General features: G+C 46.0%; 1 protein-coding gene across 23 annotated transcripts in view; it reads right to left on the reverse strand.

Annotated features, from left to right (window-relative positions):
- Positions 1–20,142, reverse strand: part of KIAA1217 (KIAA1217 ortholog) — an 815,330-nt gene that overhangs the window by 25,240 nt on the left and 769,948 nt on the right. For all 23 annotated transcript variants that reach the window (XM_027559960.1, XM_027559961.1, XM_027559969.1 and 20 more), the window contains 4 exons: positions 8,664–8,839; positions 4,529–4,659; positions 3,977–4,124; positions 1,231–1,660 (listed from right to left, as the gene is read on the reverse strand). In XM_027559960.1, coding sequence (XP_027415761.1) covers positions 1,231–1,660; positions 3,977–4,124; positions 4,529–4,659; positions 8,664–8,839 — 885 coding nt within the window. The remainder of the gene's footprint in view (positions 1–1,230; positions 1,661–3,976; positions 4,125–4,528; positions 4,660–8,663; positions 8,840–20,142) is intronic.

Genomic DNA, 20,142 nt, shown 5'->3' on the forward strand with positions numbered 1-20,142 from the left:
AATCACATTTCACCCCATCTTGTAATATGCATTTTATAAGCAGCTAACTTGGTTTAGGGGGCACAGCCTCTGAGTCTGGAGCAGAGGGGAGCTGCCTCGTGTTCAGAGGCCCAGTGGCCATGACTCTGGCCTTTATGGTTTTAAGATGTCACCTCTTGAAACAAGTTATCCACTGCTGACTCGCAAGAGAGACAGGAATGGTTAGGACTGGGGACTGAGGACACAGTCCTGAGTGGAGGAAACTGCTTAGAGAAGGGGAAGGAGAGACCCAGGGGAATGCAGTGTGCTGCACGAACACTGACGCCAGCTCTTGCTGAAAAGAATATTTTAAAAACACAGCAGGTTCTCTCTATACCCTATGACTTTGAGAGCTCTCTCTCTCGTTTCTTCTGAGACTTTGGTAACAACTTCCCGTACAGCATCCTTTATTTGAGACCCACCACCTCAATCAGTTCTGCATACTGTTTCCACATCAATTTTCTGAAGACACCACGTTTTATCACTAGTCCAAGCAGCAGCATTTCTCTGATATCCACGGAATAAAATCTTAGTCGTCTGAGACCGGGGAGTAATCTCTCCCCAGTCAGCTTCCAGCCCCATTTCCCTCCTCTTTCCAGTAAACAGGTGTACTCAAGGCCCCACCTTCTCTATCTGAGAATGCCCTCACCAGCCTTCTCTGCTTACCCAGATTCTACTTCATTTTCAAGGTCACTGGTGAACCCTGCATTCACCAGTGGTGTGCTTGAGCCAGCTCACCTTGGCTCAGGAGGGCTGACTGTCACCTTTCCTCCCGAAGTCACGTTCAGCGATGTCACACTGTTGCTTTACTCAAAATCAGTAATGGCTGGTTAAGTCTTTCTACCACAGAAACTGGCAAATGCTACAAATCAGGCTTTTCCGCATTGTCAAACACTGACCAGCACACCACTGTCTCATCTTCCTACAAGTTGGGTACCTGACTCTTCTCTGAAATCTGACGGCCTTTCTCTTAATCTGGCCATTGAAACCTATCTACTTAAAGAGTTTTAAAAATCTATCATATATGTATATAAAACAGAAAGCTATATTTTTATTAAAAATATATAAAAAATCTATTTTTTGATAAAATAAAGTTATATACATCTTTGATATATATATCAATTGTCTCTACAATCAGACTGTCAACTGTTGGTGGGAAAGGACCCCATCCTTGCCCCTTCACGGAATTAGGAGAAATGAAGGAGGACCTACCTCAATAGACACCGCCCTGCTCCTGGCGCTCACACTGTGGATTTCCTCGATGAACAGGCTCTGCACGGAGGAGCTGTCCCCCGGCATGTGCGGGGACGGCAGAGCGGAGGGGGCCTCCTGCGTGGCGGCGGGGGCGCTGGCGGGGTGAGGGCCCGGGCCCCCGGGCGCGTGCTGGGCAGGGTTCAGCAGCGCGGAGGAGAGCTGGGACGGCTGGATGACCACGGGAGAGCTCTGCGCGTGGTGGACGGCCAAGGGCACCACTTCCGCCTTCACGTCGCCGGGGACGCCCGTGCCGGGGAGGGGCTGGCCCGAGCTGTGGGGGGCCTCCTCCTGGGCCTTCAGGACCTCGGCGGCCGTGGCCTTCTCCATAGCGACGTACTGCGCGGCCTGGGCTGCATCCGAGCCTTTCAAGAGCCCGTCGGTGACGTGCCTGGGAGAGACCACACAGCAGCATCAACCAGTGAACCAGGTAACGCGCATTTTCATTGTACGGTATTTATTTGAGTGCTGTGTCATCCACAGACCAGGCAAAATTTTGTTGCAGAAATTAAGACATGCTAAAACCCCAAGTAGCAGCTTAGAGTTGAGGGTTTCCATAGCAACAGAACTGCCTCCTTTTAGCAGCTGTTTTCCCCCTCTTCCCTCAGGAGATGGTCCACTCCTGCTGTGCCCACTGTTGGGTGGTGGTGTCCCAGAGTGGACACGTTTCTAACCACACCGCCTGCACCCATTCCAGGCCTAGGCAGCACGCAGATGCTCGGTTCTGACCCGAGCTTCCTTAACCCTCCACTCTCCTGCTTTCACTGCTGCACGTCTTGGGAGGGTGGTTTACATGCCAGTTCCTTTTACTTGCTCTTCCTACAGCTCAGCCATCTGGCCACCCCACCTGGACCTGACTAGCCTTTTTGCAACATCGAAAGTGACTGTGGATCTAACTGCCGGGTTAGTCTTCATCCTCCTCTGCTCTGTGGCGGGGAAGGCGGTCATCTGATGCTCTGTCCAGCTCCACCCACACTATTGTGGAAAAGACATGACCTTCAGGGTCAGACAGGCTTGTGTTCGACTATCAGCTACCATGTTCTAGCTCTGTAATGCTGGGAACTTCACCTCTGTGAGCCTCAGGTACTTTTCTGTGGATTGTAGTAAAGATGATGATGGTCTAATTCCTTCCTCTGGGCTGGTGGCTACGATCAACATAGTCAAATGAAAGACACTGTCAAACGTGATACTCAACCCATAACTTTTAATTAGCCCCTCATTCTCTTACCAAAATGTGTTTTTCTTTTGCTTTGAAAAGAAGATACTGTCTTCTACAGCTCTCCTCTGCTGCTCACTTCTTTAACTGCCTGGTTCCTTCAATCTCAAATCCCCAAGGGTCTGTTTCCTCCTCTCCTCCTTCTGTCAGAGCTACCTCTTCCATTTTCAGTAATCACCTACATGAAGGCAACTTTCAACTCTAAACCTCTTTCCCCCTCCGAGTAAGGCAAAGACTCTTTCTAACTGTCTCTTGAACTTCAGTCTGCATTTCTAAGGGCTTCCTGGGCAGCTCTGCTCTCCTTCCAGCACCTCAAATTCAAGACACACAGAACCCCTCCAGCATCTCCCAACCCGCTAAAGTTGCTCTGAACCATGACTGTCACCTGCTCTGTCTTCTCTGTCGGGCGCCAGGACATGTGCCTGTCCCTGGGGGCGTGTGTATTCCTATCTTCCTTGTGTTTTCCACAGCGCTGAGTACAGCACGTACACAGAAAGATCCCAAGAAATAATAATATAAAGGCTTGTGATGGGTAGCTTAATGGAGGCTATATTTATTCTTTTTTATTTTTAAAGTAACTTAACTGGCTTTATCTGTATCATTTTTTAAAATTGTTTTTCAGGGAAGAGAGGGAGGGTGGGCACTGTTGCCAGCCAGCCTGCTATCTCTGTAAACACTCAATCAAGAAGGTTTGTTTTAGGCTTTGTGGTTGGGTTACCACATTTAGGTAAGAGTTTAATGAAGAATCCTTTTAACATATTTTTATCCTACTGGAAGAAAAAGTTCACTCTGGCAATTTAAAGTAGTGAGCCTATGAGGAAATGTAATTCAAGTACAATTCTTCCTGTACCCAGGCAGATGTTTTCTTTGCAGGAAGAGGCAAGAGCTGCCTTAATTCAGATTTTTGCTGGCCTCCTGAAATTTATGCAGGAGATTATAGAGCTGTTTGTAGCATTAGCATCTCAAAACAGTCTCTTTCCTTGAGGTCACTATTACTAGAAAAATCTCACTTGCTCCTTACAGTTAATAATTCATCTAAAAGTCAACTGTACTTTTAGCATATTTCTCCTGCAAACCTATCAAAAGATGATAGTGCTTAAAATTCTCCCAAGAATTTAGATGTTACATATGCTTGTGACCAGCTCTCAAATCTGGTTTAAGATCTAAAGGGTAGTATCTCTATAATTTCCTAGTTCTGTTTTCTAAAAAAAAAGGAAAATTCAGGACTGATGCTGTTGGGAGGTGGTTTATGTGGTAGCTGTGTCTATTTCCCATGTGGGAAAGGAAGTTTTATAAGGGCAGGGGTTCTGTCTGCTTTATTCTTAAACTCTTGACACCCAACTCCAGGACTGGAACAGCTAAAAACATCCAAATATGACTGACTGCCTGGCCATGAGATCAGAACTAACAAGTCTGGTGTCAAACTCTCAGGTCACCCCCAGCGCCACCCCCACCCCTCACCCCAGCCCCAGCCCTCCCAAGCCTGGTCACCTCCGCAGCATGGTCAGGGTGTCGGTCAGGCCGCGCACTCTCTGCAGGAGACTGTCCAGCCTGTGCGGCTCCTCCTTCAGGAACCGCACCGCCTCCACTTCTATGCGCAGGATGGCTCGCATCTTATTTTGTAAGGTTGGAAATTCTCCTGCAGACCAAGAACAGCGAGTGAGCCGCAGAAGCAAAGGCAAGAAGAGCAGACCCCCCTCCCAGACCCCAACACTGGACATGGTTAAGTGTGGGGGTTCAGGAGGCAGAGCTGGTTCAGTGTGACCTGGGTGGAGGGCGCAGCCCCTCGAGGTCTCATTTCCCATCTCTGTATGTGGGATGTGTCTGCGGGGCCCCAAGGTGTATTCAGATTACAGCAGCCACTGAAGTATTAATACTAGCTCCCGGCAGAGAGGGGTGCTTCTTCTGTTCAGGGATGCATCCTGAGCACCCAGAACAGTGCACAGTGGGTGCTGGACGAACCCCTGCCCACGTGCACGAACGAATCCTTCACCGTCTGATGGGTTGTCTGGATTCCCCTCCGGTTCCAAGGAGGATGCTCACCTTTCAGGGAGGCGACGGCCTCTCCCACTTGGCGCAACAGGAAAGCCCCATCCTCCACATCTTTCAGAGTCACCACACGGCTGGCCGAGGTGGAGTCCTTCTTTAGATCGTCAACGAAGTCTTCCAGGTCACTAGGGGGAAAGCCGACCACAGATGGAGTGAGTGCGGGGGCCTTCCCTACGGACAGTGCAAGAGCAGAGGACCCCGGGCCTCAGCGCCTGGCCTCCCCTCTACCGCGGGTCCCTCCATGCCCAGGGAGGCGGAAGCAGCAGCTGGGGAGGAGTAGATTGGTTTGGCTTAAGAGACCCTTCTGGGGTGTGAGGTGAGGTTTCTCGGGGAGGCCCAGGTCTGCCACCTGGCTGACAAAGGACCCACTCTTTGTTTTTAGCGGTGCTGATGCTGACTTAGGGAGGGCTGTGTGGACTCTGATGTGACAGAGGACCAAGAGGGGGAGAGACAGCAAGAGGAGGAGCCCAGGTTGCTGCAGATCAGGCTTTTCCACCTTGGCCCTGACCTCTGGGGCCAGGTCATTCTTTCTGCAGGGGGTGGGGGGTGTCCTGTGCACTGCAGGGTATTTAGCAGCACCTCTGACCTCGACACATTAGCCTCCAGGAGCAGCAGCTCTAAGCCGACAAAATGGACAATGTGGAGGAAGTGGACAAATTCTTAGGTACAACCTCCCAAGACTGAACCAGGAGGAACCAGAAAAAAATGAACAGACCAGTCATAAGTACTGAAGTTCAAACTGTGGTTAAAAAACTTTCAAAAGTCTCTAGGTCCATCCACATCTCTACAAATGACCCGATTTTGTTCCTTTATAAGGCTAATATTCTATTGTAGATATACCATATCTTCTCCATCCATTCCTCTGTTGATGACTGTCATAAAGAATGGAGTCAAAAAGAGAGAAATATATAACACATATATATGGAATCTAGAAAAATGGTACAGATGATCTTATCTGCAAAACGGAAATGGATACACAAACATAGAAAAAAAAATGTATGGACACCAAAGGCAGCAGGGTGGTGGGATGAATTGGGAGATTGAGATCGGCGTGATACATGTACACTGTGGATACTGTGTATAAATAGGTAAGTAATGAGAGCTACTGTATAGCACAGAGAACTCTGCTCAGTGCTCTGTGGTGACCTGAATGGGAAGGAAATCTAAAATCCCAAAGAGGGAATATATGTATACATATAGCTGATTCATTTTGCTTACAGTAGAAACTAACAACATTATAAAGCAACTATACGCCAATAAAAATTAATTAAAAAGAAAAAACTTCCAACAAACAAAAGTCCAGGACCAGATGGCTTTGTTGGCAAATTCTATTAAACGTTAGAGGATAGATAGCAACTATCCTTTTCTCAAACTATTCCAAAAAATTGCAGAGTAAGGAACACTCCCAAACTCATTCTCTGAGGCCACCATCACCGTGATACCAAAACCAGACAAAGATGCCCCAAGAAAAAGAAACTTACAGGCCAGTATAATTGATGAACACAGATGCAAAAAAAAAAAAAAAAAACTAGCAAACCAAATCCAACAGTACATTAAAAGGATCATACACCACGATCAAGTGGGATTTATCCTGAGGATGCAAGGATTCTTCAGTATCTGCAAATCAATCAGTGTGATACACCACATTAACAAACTGAAGAATAAAACCATATAATCATTTCAATAGGTGCATAGAAAGCTTTTGACAAAATCCAACACCCATTTATGATAGATGCCAGTAGCAACCTCCCCTAACTTGAGACAAACAAGAATGTTCCACAGACATTGTTAAAATGTCCCTAGAGGTCAGGAAGGGAACAAACTTGCCCCTGAGAACCACTGGTTTATACTGACTGTCCCGTCAGTACGGACTGAGTGTCCTCTCCAGGCCGCAAAGAGAAGGAATGATCACAGGTCTGATTTCTGGAGGGGGTGCGTGTGCACACATGTACTCATCTCTTAGGGTACGTCTCCCACTTCAACAAACACACCAGTAATAACATCTTGTCTCCTGAGCACATCAATAACCCCACCCTAAACAGATGTGTGCATTCTTTCATTTTGCCTGTTGCTCTGACAGTAGAAACCCCTGCTAGTAAAGAAACAGGAAAAGAGCTTTGATTTGAAGAACCACTAGGTGGCAGCAAGTGGACAGCAATGCCAGTGCCAGAACCTTCAGTGTGGGGCAGGCAGCAAGTCGACAGACTTCCAGTTATGAGGACTAGGAGTCCTTGTATAAGGGCTATAAATATAATTAACACTATAAATAAATAACACTATATAAACACTATAAATAAATTAATACTATAAATAACACTATAAATATAATTAACATTGCTATATGTTACTTACGAAATTTGTTACGAGAGTAAATCCTAAGAGTTGTCATCAGAAGCAAAAAAAGTTTTTTGTATTTCTTTAATTTTGTATCTATAGGAGATGATATTCACTAAACTTACTGTGGCAATAATTTCACGATGTGTGGAAGTCAAATAATTATGCTGTCCACCTTAAACTATATGGGGCTGCATGTCAATTACATCTCAATAAAACTGGAAGAAAAATTTAACTGGCAATTCTATAAAAACATTAAGGCTATATATTTTTTAAAAAGAACTTTTCAAGAAGAACCTTGAGACCTAGTTGTAGACAGCTGGCTGTCACAGACCCATTTCAGACAAATAACAGCTTTACTACCTCACGGCGGGTGATTGTCTATAAGTGCAGGGACTAAATACAAATTTGGAGTCTATTTTTGAGATGCTGATGAACAGTAGTCAAATTTATTATCTGACTCTCTAGACTACCACTGAGAAGGTATTCTAATTTTAATCAGGCACACTGGGTTGGCATCTGATTTGACATGAGCTACAGCTCAAATATCAAAGAGGTCAATGAGGATAACACTCCCCATCCTGTAAGCTTCTGGTGATTACAGTCATGGAAAGAATTTGAAAGTTGCTCCCTTACAATCCCATTTTGGGACGTTTATGCTTTCCAAAAAACAAGAGAATTACCCATCTACAATGGAATACTACTCAGCCACAAAAAAGAATGGAATTTTGCTATTTGCAGCATTTACATGTGGGTGTGGAGGGCATAATGCTAAGTACAACCAATCAGAAACATACTGTATGCTTATCATTTATATGTGAAATCTAAAAAATTCACAAACTAGTGAATATAACAAAAAAACAGTGGACTCACGGATACAGAGAACAAACTGGTGCTTATCAGTGGGGGCAGCACAGGGGATTCTAGTGGGAGAACAGGAGGTTCAAACCGCTCAGTGTAAGACAGGCTACAAGGATGCACTCTACAACATGGGAGATATGCCAGTGTTTTGTAATAAAACTAAAAGATTTTAAAGTATTTTAAATATTTAATACTTTAAATATTTGAGTTTCACAAAGCCATTTTAATTTTTGTGAAACTCAAAAAAAACCAAACAGAACTACCAACACTAGAAGAACCCACACAAATGACTCTTCATTATACTAAAAGGTGAAACTGTTCTATGATGAATCTTCACTGCATAACAAAATATACATTAACATAACAGATGGGCCTGCCCCGGTGACTGGGGCGTAATAAAACTCTGCTTATTTCAGTAGTGCGACTTGATAGATGTTTTCAATAAGAACCTCACAGAAGATGGGTCGCATTCAAGGCAGCATCTTTCATTGTGCATCAGACATACTTTACACTGAAATTCTTCTTTTGTGATTTTAACTACAGTTGAATAATAGGAGGATAATTTTAGCGCTTTGTTATTTTGGCTATTAGTTTTAATTTATTGAGATTAAATTCAGACTTCCCATTTATCATTGGGTTGTGCCACTGGCTCCTTTTAATTTGATGGGTTGCCAAGCCCTACAGAACAGTGCGATGCTTCCAAAGAGACTAATAAGCTCAGTTACCTGACGACTGTTCAATTTCCTGAGCTCGGATGGAGGGCACTAGCCGAGTGTCCACGGATATCCAGAACCAGCCAGAACTAGGTGCTCAGTAAAGAAAGAGTCTGAGAACACCGTCTAGCAAGGGCCGCCTCCTTGGCCAAGACAGGCTTGCCTTTCAGGCTGAACAGCTATGCCCGCATCCAGGGACCGACTCCAAGGGCCGGACTCACCACAGCTTGCGGACGATCTTCTCCTCTTCGTGCAGGTACTTCTGCCTGTCCTGCTCCACCAGGACCCGCTGGCGCTGCACAGGGTCCTCCAGCCTCTTCATCGTCTCGATCACCTTGCTGCTGATTTCCTGCTCAGCCTTCCTCATCATTGCCTTCAGCAGCTCCTGGTTCTGCAGCTGTTGGACAAAAGAAATCACTCTCCATTAACTCTTGCTGGGCTGCCACGGGGGTGCCAGGGCACCTGGCAGGCCCCAGGTGTGGGTCTGGATACACAGCCCCATAGCTGAGTCTTTGTTTATTTCACTGTAAAAGGGAAGGGAGCACAGACTGTATATAATATTGCTGCTTCAGCCAGCATCCAAGTTTGAGTAGCCAGCTGACAAGCACACTTTCACAAAAAAGTAGTCCTTGTCTGCAAAAAAGTAGTCCTTCCTAAATTCTGGATAGACATACAGACAACGGGCATGAAATCGCACATGTTTTCATAGAGAGAGCCAAGAGTACCAGCTCTGGAGCCAAGCAGACTTCGAGTCAAACCCTAAACCTACTCCCAGACGCACTGAGAGACTCTGGGCGTGCTCTTTATCTGTAAAGACGGGGGCATTCATCTCCCTTGCCTCTTCTACTCTGAAAATTAAATGAGATACTGTTTGGTATAGGAAGGTACTCAACAAATGTTGGTTTGAGTGTGGACTATTTCAGCCCATCAATTAAATGAATATCTGTGTCCCTCTGATTAATGGGTCCATGGACCAAATACCATGTAATTACAGACCATCACAACATAGTACTTGAGAGGGTGGGGAAGGGCAGGACTGGGATTTGGGAGTAGCAGATGTAAACTCTCATGTATAGGAAGATAAACAACAAGCTCCTACTGTGTAGCACAGGGCACTATGTTCAGTATCCTATAATAAACCACAATGGAAAAGAATACATAAAAAAGAATGTATGTATATAACTGAGTTGCTTTGCTGTGTTTACAACAGAGACTGGCACAACACTATAAGTCAACTATAGTTCAATTAAAAAAAAAAAAAAAAAACTCCAAGCACAGTACTTGCTGTTGGTGGTGGCGATGATATTTGCAGATGAGCCCTAAGGCTTTTGGCAATTAACTGATCTCCCTGGATTATACGTAGGCTGCTTGCCTACATAAGACCACAATTTCCACATAATTTTCCCAGGTGGTTTCCAGAGTACTCTTGTTTCTCACCCCAAAGTATAGGATGTGTGAGTACCAATCCAGGCTTTACAAAAATCGAGCCAAACATTTAAATCCTGTTTCCAAAAAGGTGTTACGTGGCTCCCTGGGGCAGGACAATTTTCTGACAGCACATACATCAAGTGAGCTCATTCAATCAGCCTGAAAACCAGTAACTCTGTCATACCTATTATATTGTATCTGAAGTTCCCCTTAAATTTCAATTAGCTGTTACCGTTTCCTTCGTTTTGTGGCTTTGTAGACTGTACCACCTCACAGGAGGGACTGCTCTATCGGCTGTCCATCATCTGTGCAAACAGAGAGGAAATGCCATCTGACTGTGTCACCACCTGCTTGAAACCCCATCGTGGCTTCCATTTTCTCTGAATAAAAATAAACCATTTCTGGGACTTCCCTGATGGCCCAGTGGTTTAGACTTCGCCTTCCAATGCAGGGGATGCAGGGTCCATCCCTGGTCGGGGAACTAAGATCCCATATGCCTCATAGCCAAAACACCAAAACATAAAATAGAAGCAATATTGTAACAATTCAATGAAGACTTTCCACATTAAAAAAAGAAAAATTCAATATGGACCAGCCCTACAGAACCACCATCATGTTTGAACACCACCATCATCAACTGTCCATCCAGAGAAAGACAGCCTGAGTTCATTTCCCAGTCTTCCTAATTAGCTCCCAGTCTTCCTAATTAGTTCCCAGTCTTCCTAATTAGTAGCCACGCGACTGTGGCCAAGTTATTAATCTCTCCGTGTCTCTCCAAAACAAACAGAAAGGGACAGTAGTAGTTTGTGTCTCACAGAGGCGTAATGGAGCTTCGTGAGGCGATAAAGTGCTCACAGTCGTGCCTGGTACCAACTGAGCTCTCAGTGCAGATGAGGTGCAGTTATCCTCCCTGCAGTTATCAGGGAGGATAACTGTGGGGGCGAGACCCAGGTTTCGTCTGGGAGTGAACCAAAAAAAAGCGCCACCCTTGGGTTACCTCCTCTGAATGAATCATGACCGTGCTTTCACGCTCTCCTTGCTAATGCTTTTTATTGAGGTCTTAAAGACGGTTGCTGAAAGGCAACACGTTTGGAGGCAGCCCACAGACAGCAGCTTCCGGCCACGCTCTCTGCAGCGATGGCTCTGTCCGCAAGGCATGCAGAGGTCTGGCCCTTGCCCACATCACCAGCCTCCTATCACTGCAGGCAGCTGGTGCGCTCTCTGCTCCAGCCACAGGGCCATCCTCTCTGTTGTTCTGACAGCCTGACCCCCTTTCCTTTCTGCCACAGGGACTTTGCATGATACTCCCTCTACCTGGTTAATTTCTGCCTTCCACAGAGTCTCCAGGACACCATGCCTGGTACATAGCAGGCACTCAAATACGGAGTTGGCCACAAAGTTCATTCAGGTTTTTCCACCAAATGTTATAGAAGAACACAAATGAGACTTTTGGCCAACCCAGTATTTACTGAATGTGTGAACTGAGTTGGTAATAACAGACAATGGAAAATCCACAATTATTTGCCAGATGGTAGAAATGCGAGGTGACCCATGGCTTGGCTATGTCTTGAGCTCAGTGCTAATGCTCAGACTTGCTCTGACTACAGTTGCTAAACAGATAGAGTAAACCAACTGTTATCAAAATGGCATGCTCAAATTCAAGGCCATGTGTCAAATCCTATAGACCTATTTCCTTTGGGGGTTGAGGGTTAGTGGTAATGGGTACGTAAGGGACAAATAAGAAGATGATTAAATGTGTCTAAAAGTGACCGATGCCTAGGTCCATTCCTGAGAGATTTGGATTTAACTGGTCTGAGATGTAGCTTGGGCACTGGGAATTTTTAAAAACCCCTCAAGGACTTCCCTGGTGGTCCAGTAGCTAAGACACTGTGCTCCCAATGCAGGGGTCCTGGGTTCAATTCCTGGTCAGAGAACTAGATCCCACATGCCACAACTAACAGTTTGCATGCCCCAACTAAGAGATCCCACATTCTGCAGCTAAGACCTGGTGCAGCCAAATAAATAAGAAATGGAACATATAAATGTATTAAAAAAAAAAAAAACCACCTCAGATGATTCTAATGTGCCACCACAGTCTGAGCACTGTGGTCTACTAACACTTTGATGGGCAGATGACATCACCGTGCTGTGAGCTGAGGGGCACGGCCCTCCCTAACCCTTCTGCCCAAATCTCGCAGACAAGCTCCAATAAAATTACGGTCCAATCATCCGTGGATATTGACAGTGGCTATGAAGCCACAAATTACTGCTAGAATATTTCAAATCCTTGAAATTCCAAAGATGGGAGAAGTGAAGCCCTGAGAAGTAAGGTGACTTGTTCAAAGTCAAATTCAACCCAGTAATTTTCCAATCACCGTCTACTAGGCAGCAGGGCCTGCTGTGCTCCCGCACCCAAGCAGCTTCCGGCGCAGCAGAGGAACCCAACACACATTCAGTGCTTGAATGACAACACAGTTGGCCCTTGAACAACACAGGGGTGGGAGTGCCTACCCTCTGCGCAAACATCCAGGTATAGGGACCTCGCTGGTGGCCCAGTGGCTAGGACGCCATGCTCCCAATGCAGGGGGTCTCGGTTTGATCCCTGGTCAGGGAACTAGATCCCTCATGCTGCAGCTAAGAGTTTGCATGCCAGAACTAAAGATCCCACGTGCCACAACTAAGACCCAGCACAGCCAGATAAACACATTCTAAACAACAATCCGAGTATAACTTTCCAGCCTGCCCTCCATACTCACAGTTCCACATCTTCAGATTTAATCAACCTCAGATGCTGGGATTTCCTGGGTGGCTCAGTGGTAAAGAATCCACCTGCCAATACAGGACATGCAGGTTCAATCCCTGGGTTGGAGAGATCCCCTGGAATAGGAAATGGCAACCCACTCCAGTATTCTTGCCCAAAAAATCCCACAGAGGAGCCTAGTGGGCTACAGTCCTTGGGGTCACAAAGAGTTGGACACGACCAAGCAGCTGAGCGCACCCTCTGAAAACCCAGAGACATATCAGAGGAACACAACTGCATACAATATTCAAGTTACTCAACTGGTAACAGAGTCAGATTACGCTCAAGTTATTCCACTCATAGTGGAGGCAGGGAGAGATGGGCCTTGAGTTCCAGGCTGTATGATCCTCCCGCCCAGAAAGAGTGCCTTAACCCAGAGAGAGGGAGAAGAAACACTGACTTTACCATAGCACACAGCTGGTGAGCGGGCAACAGTAAGTAAAATCACAGAGGAATAAAGACACGCAGAGGTTCTTTTCTACTTTCCCTGGGCCCCCGACCCTCCCTGTCTGGAGTTCTGAGCTCCTAGTGTGGGCAGAGAGCAGTGCTAGTGCTGACTACCGCTGTATGTAAACAGACAACCAACGAGAGCCGAGCGCAGCACAGAGCCCTCCTCGATGCTCTGTGGGACCTAAACGGGAAGGAAATCCAGAGAAGAGGGGAGCTGTGTCTACGTATGGCTGACTCACTCTGCTGTACACCAGGAACTAACACAACATTGCAAAGCAACTGTACTCCAATAAAAATTAATAAAAAAAACAAACAGTGCTGAAGGCAGGATGTGTGTCACCATCTCTCTCTAAATGCTTCAGATAAATTAGCCACCAGCACTTCAAATCATTACATTTAGTTTTTCTGCAGGGATTCTAAATTTCAATTTAAAAGAACTCTATTAAGATATAGTTTAGGACTTCCCTGGTGGTCCAGTGGCTAAGACTCCACACTCCCAAGGCAGGGGACCTGGGTTCAGTCCCCGGTCAGGGAACTAGATCCCACAGGCTGCAACTGAACATCCTACATGCTGTAGCTAAGACCTGGTGCAGCCAAATACATTTGTTAAAAAAGATATGGTTTACAAGCTATAAAATATACGCATTTTAATAGTGCACAGGTCAATGAGCTTTGACAAATGTATACCCTGACGAAAGCACCACTAAAAATGGAGACAACATTTGTTCTCACCCTAAAAAAACCCTTCTCAGCACTCTGCACTCAATTTCCCAACCCCCAGCTCAAGGAAAACACCCACCTGCGTTTTGTCCCTTAGATTAGTTCTTCCTGTTCTAGAATGTCACACTCATGGAACTGTACACTGTGAAACTGTGTGCGTCTGGCTTCTTTCCTTCAGTATATTGTTTTTGAGATCCAGCCATGCTGTTTGGAATTTTAGGGCCTCATTCTTCTTCATGCTTAGTGCTTTTCTATTGTATGGGTTTACTAAGTTGTATGTACTAACATTTTAATGTTTTTACATATTGACTTGATTCTGATCTTACTTACATTCACTTATTTCTGGAAGCATCTTTTTTCGATTTGATATTACACAATCCTGATTGTGAAGTGATTTGTGAGCAATGCCAATTATACTTTTAACTTTTCCATCCATATGCTTTTTCCTTTCTTTTTCCAGCCTTGTTGCGCTTGCTAGGACATTCAGTACGGAGTTAAAGAGAAGTAAGAGGAGGCTTCTTTGGCCGTGGTCCCGATGTTATGGAGAATATGGTTGTGTTTCACCACTAACTATAATGTTTTCTGTAGGATTTTCAGACATCCTTTATCAGGTTAAGGAAGTTTGCTTCTACTCCAAGAGTGCTGAGTGTTTTTGTCATCGGTATTGAATTTTGTTTTATGTTTTTTTCTGCATTTACTGAAATGATATGATTGTCTTCTTTATTCTGCTAAAAGGTCAAATACATTGAATCATTTTCCCCCCCATATTAAAACCATCTTGAACTCCTGGGATAAAATCCAGGATAATGTATTATCCTTTTTATATATTGCTGGATTCAGTTGCTAATATTTTGTTAAGGATTTGTTACATACATTTCCCAAAGCCGGGGGGCCGGGTTTGATCCCCGGTCAGAGAACTAAATACCACATGCTGCAAGTAAAATGCGGTGTCCACAGATAAATAAAAGTGTCTGAACGAAACACTGAAGGAAAAAAGAAAAAAGACCGAAGCATGGCCTTTCTTGATCACTGCCAAATGCCCCGGGTGATTAATAAAACCTCTCTGTGCTTGCTGGTCGAGGCATGAGCATCTCCCAGAACTGTGTGCGCTCTGGGAATTTCCCGGCCTACAGCCCCCTGCTTTGGGCCTGGATCAGTGGTCTTTCACAACACTCGTGCTTGGCCTATTAGTCGACGATGGATCCACAGACTGACGTAATTCTTTCTCCGCAGAGTTTCCTCTCGTTTGGCACTCGGCTCCCCAAATCCTAGCTGCATCCGCTCCTTGCCCTGAGCTGGTCGTGTGGTCAGTGCTCTGCTGGGTTTCTCTCTCTCTGTGCTGTGATCTAAGAAGCGTCAACAGACAGAAAGCTGAGGAAGACAGAGGTTTTGTCTCCTTTCCTTTCATTCTCTCAAGGGTCACACTCCTGTGCTGTCTGTTGGCCGATGCTGAAGAGAGTTATTTCATGCATTTATTTTTCGGTATTCCAGTTGTCAACAGTAGAAGGGCAAGAACAGCTGTAGTTATCCCTACATCTCTAGAAATTTCAGTTGGTTGTAAATGCTGTGGCTTGATGATTTTATAAAACTACTCAAAAATAAAAGTTAACTGGACCACGGGACTTCCCTGGTGGTCCAGTGGCTAAGACTCCGCACTCCCTGAGCAGGGATCGAACCTGGGTCCCCTGCATTGGGAGTCCCCTGCATTGGATCCCACATGCCTCAACTAAGACCAGTGTAGCCAAACAAATACATAAATATTTTAAACTTTTTAACTGGATGAAATAAATTATTTCTGTCAGCTTCCCTGAGAAGGTAGGAAACTGCCTAAATCAAATTCCACTCACCTCAAAATGGACATGTGCCTCACATACTCATCGTGAGTTCTTGGGTAAAATCTAAGACTATTCAGCTTGCCAACAGTGTGGTTTAACTGAACTGATTTTGCTGTCTGGCAGTGACAGCAAACAGGGGCTGTACAATGCATTGGGAAGTTTCATGACAGCCAGACCCGAGAAGGACTCCTGACCAGGAGTTTTTCCCCTGTTAGCTCCCCGGGCTGCAGGTGTAGGATGCCTGCTCACCAAGCACACGGTATCTGGGAGCTGTGCCCCGTCTTAGCCATGCCTCGATATTAGGCATATCGAGGGCTTGATACATCGCATGGTGGCCTGACTGTCATCTCCTGTGCTGGTTCCATTTGTTATTTCTGCCTGCTGGGGAGAAATAGGTCTGCTCAGTATGGGCCAACATCCTGCATGCTTTTCTCAGGGACATACATTCCCACGACCGTTGTTTTGATTGTCAGAAGATAAATGAGACCCTGGCACACTGCTATGAGGCACTATCTTATAAAAAGACACCTTGTGATAACGGTGCTGAATTATATCATTTCAAGTGCAAGGGCTCTGTGTCCTGCTGTGTTTCTTCTTTATGTTGATGTGTTACCTCCTCCCTCTCTTGGGAACAACACTGTCAATTCTCAATAGTCTTAAAAATGGAACACTGAGTTCAGAATAATCCAATTTTTAATTTATCAAGAAGCAGGAGGAAGAGATGAGAGACCAAGAAGAAAACTGTGGCAACTGGAGAAAGATGTATCCATCTCAATGTCAGGCCAAGTTCAAGTTCACAGAACTTGAGCCCTCTCTTCCAGAAACATCTCTCTCCCCTTAGCCCATAAAGAGGGGCAGAACAGCAGTCACTCCTATGGGTACTGGATGACCTGGGTGAAACCTAAGGATTGTGGCATTTGGGGACAATGATATAGCTCATCACTTTTTCCCTAAATCATACCAGAAAGGGTAATAGACCCAAATGATCACCTTTTGAAGGGCACATTTGTCAGGAGCTAGGCCTTCCCCTGTCTCTTTCTGCTGTTTTCAGCTAGATGCAGCTCCTACCTGGGATGGGACCACCACAATACAGAAGGTCCATGTAGCTCTCATCAGTTATGAGTAAGTAGAGAACATGTCTGATTAGTCTCTGGGAAAGAGGTACATTGTTTAGAGTTAGGGCTTTGAAATCACCAAGTGTGGTGTTCATGCGTACAGGGTATTTCTGCTTCACTCCTTGTGACAGCTGACTGAGATGTCAATTTCCATGTGGCATCTCAATGGACTGCTGCTGCTGCTGCTAAGTCACTTCAGTCGTGTCCGACTCTGTGCGACCCCATAGGTGGCAGCCCACCAGGCTCTCCCGTCCCTGGGATTCTCCAGGCAAGAACACTGGAGTGGGTTACCGTGTCCTTCTCCAATGCATGAAAGTGAAAAGTGAAAGTGAAGTCACCCAGTCGTGTCCGACTCTTCGAGGCCCCATGGACTGCAGCCTACCAGGCTCCTCCATCCATGGGATTTTCCAGGCAAGAGCACTGGAGTGGGTTGCCATTGCCTTCTTCTCAATGGACTAAGAATTCAAAATGTCTGAGAGCAGTACTTCTCACCCTGGAACATTCTAGAGTCACCAATGTCTGGTCTTTGATCCACAACCAATGAAGTCAGACTCCGGCAGTGGCACTCAAGTATTCGCATTTTTCTGCAAGGCTTCAGGTGATTCTCATGGGTAGCCAGAATTAAGAACCGTTCTCTTAGACTGAAAATTCACATTAGCCTGGAGAGCAGGAAAATGGGAGCAAAGTTCCCGTGGTTTTCTTCATCATCTCAGGCTCTTTCACCTCCCTCGACATTCTTTTTGCCATATTTAAATCTACACACCCCACGGTGTCTGCATCGAATTTCTACTTCTGAGAATAATCCATCAGTTTTGCAAATGAAATGCTCACACAGGCTATGCCTGACAGTCTAGGATTTTCCCATTGATTTAATTATCTAATTACTGGAGCCGGCTGCCAAGCACAAAAAAGATTTCATTCGTTTTCGCTATTTTATAACACAGTTCAAAGAACATTTGAATTTCTAATTCAATTTTTGTTCTTTTGAGACTGTTCCGGAGTTTCGGAGCTCTCTAATGATAGCTCCATTATTGGGCTTATAATCACTGTGGGCTTGCACTTCCCTTTTGGTGTATAATACATGTGATGAGGGAGAATTGGTGCTGAGATGCTGCGTTATTCTAAACTGGTTTGGTCTCAAACAGACTCCCCTGAAAGCTGATGGAGGCACAGAGGATACAAAGACTGAGGCAGAAACAAGAGCATCCAGGTTAGGAATCAAAATGCTTCTCTTCCCCTGAGTGCCTGCACTTTAGAACCGCACCAGCATCTCAGCTCAGGAGCACACCTGGGGACTTCCCTGCTGGTTCAGTGGTTAAGATTCTGCCTTGCAATGCAGTGGATGCTGGTTCGATCCCTGGTCAGGGAACTAAGATCCCACATGCTGCAGGTCAACTAAGCCCGTTCGCTGCAAGTACCGAGCCTGCGTCACAACTAGAGAGTCCGTGCTCTGCGACAAAGGATCCCACGTGATGCGACCAAGACCCAGTGTGGCCAAATAAATATTAAAAAAAAAAAAAAAAAGGAAAAGAGCACACCTGCTCCATGTTCTTTACCCCAAGAGCGAGGAGAGCTGAGCAGCTCGGGGGCAATTAAGGAACCTGAGTAATTAAGATCGCGACCTGGAACTGACTGTAACACTTCTTTGTTTGAGAAGCTATGATTCTGCAGCTGAGCCTCCTCAGTTCAAGGGTTACAAGGAGTGGCAAGTTGTGGGAGGTCCCTCCCCGGCTCCTCAAACCGCGCCCCCAACCAGAGGACCAAAACCCTGCCATCCACCAGCAGGGTGACACCGCCACCCCATACCTCACGGCCCCCGCATATCAGATTTGCCACACTTCACGGCAATTCCACCTCTGACTCCACACCAACAAATGCTCACTTTCGAAAGCAGTAGGAACTATCTTGCAAACGACATATTTAGGACTTTTTTTTCCCTGTGAGAGTCCAAATGTTTAGCCACTAAGTTGTGTCTGACTCTTGAGACTAGGAGCGCACAATTTCCAATTTGACCAGCAGGTGGCAGTAAAAGGCAGATGCAGTGCAAGACAGGCTGAACCTCCTTAACCACCAGCAAAGAACCCAGGAGCTCACAGACACTTGCTGGCCTGCACATGTGCCCTCTGGCCCGCAGATGATGAAATAATCGATTTTTAAATTACCTTCCAACACTTTTAGAATGAACTTATATATTTTATATAAAACATCTATGTGTCCTGCGACTTCCCTTTGGTCCAGTGGCTAAGGCTTCGAGCTCCTAATGTAGGGGGTCTGGGTCTGATCCCTGATTGGAGAACTAGATCCCACGTGCCAAACTAAGACACCCATGCTACATGCACAGTCACTTAAGTCGTGTCTGACTCTGTGACCCCATGGACTATAGCCGGCCAGGCTCCTCTGTCCATGGGATTCTCCAGGCAAGAATACTGGAGTGGCTTGTCATTTCCTTCTCCAAGGGATCTTCCTGATGGAAGGATAGAACCCGCATCCCTTAGGTCTCCTGCATTGGCAGGTGGATTCTTTACCTGGGAAGCCCAAGACTTGGTGGGGCCAAATAAATACTAACAAAACAAAAACCTCTTTTTCCAGATTCTCTTGAGATACTGAAACATCTAGAAACACTGGACTCTCATTTTACCAGGTTAAGAGCTGCCTGGAGTGGAGTGGCGACTGTCCTTTAGAGGTGCCAACTCGCCACTCTCCCTCGCCCACTCGCTTGCTTAGTTACTGCCTGTTCACTGTGGGCACTGAATTGTGCCACCCTGTATACTTCATTTCACTGCAAAGTGTCTTAAAAACAGCAAAGCAAGGAAAAGTGAATGCAAAGGATGGGGAACTTCCCCTGCGACATGACTCAGGGAGGAATGAAGTAAACTTGTGTGGGAGGTCTGAGGGGTTTGGGATGCTGCTGGACTAGCCTTTGGAGACCCGAATGTGAGTAGTGTGATCTGTGACAGGGCTCAGGGCAGGCTCTCAAGCTACCTTCCCTTCTGTTAGTTCTCCCAGAGGTAGAGGACAAGGGGAAATCACGGTCTTAGCTTTACTCAGGTAGGGGGAAGTGGAGGGCTCACGCATGGCAAGCTGAAGTGTGAGAGCAGCTGGGGTTTGGAGTGCCCTTTCCTTACTGGATTTGCTGCACAGGAGCTCGCATGCCCCTGAGGATGCCACAGCTGTGGCTACTCCCTGCTCCTGGACGCGTATGCCTTTTATGAACGTTTGGCGGACCACGAGGCTTCCTCGAAGTTGAGGAGGATGCCTGGGCATCCTCTAAGCCAGCACTACATCCTCAGTCACCAGCCTACCCCGAGGGGCAGGGAGGGGTGAGGCTGATCCTGAGTAGACACATGACCTC

The sequence above is a fragment of the Bos indicus x Bos taurus genome, chromosome 13, assembly GCF_003369695.1.
Source record: "Bos indicus x Bos taurus breed Angus x Brahman F1 hybrid chromosome 13, Bos_hybrid_MaternalHap_v2.0, whole genome shotgun sequence".
Lineage (NCBI taxonomy): Eukaryota > Metazoa > Chordata > Mammalia > Artiodactyla > Bovidae > Bos > Bos indicus x Bos taurus.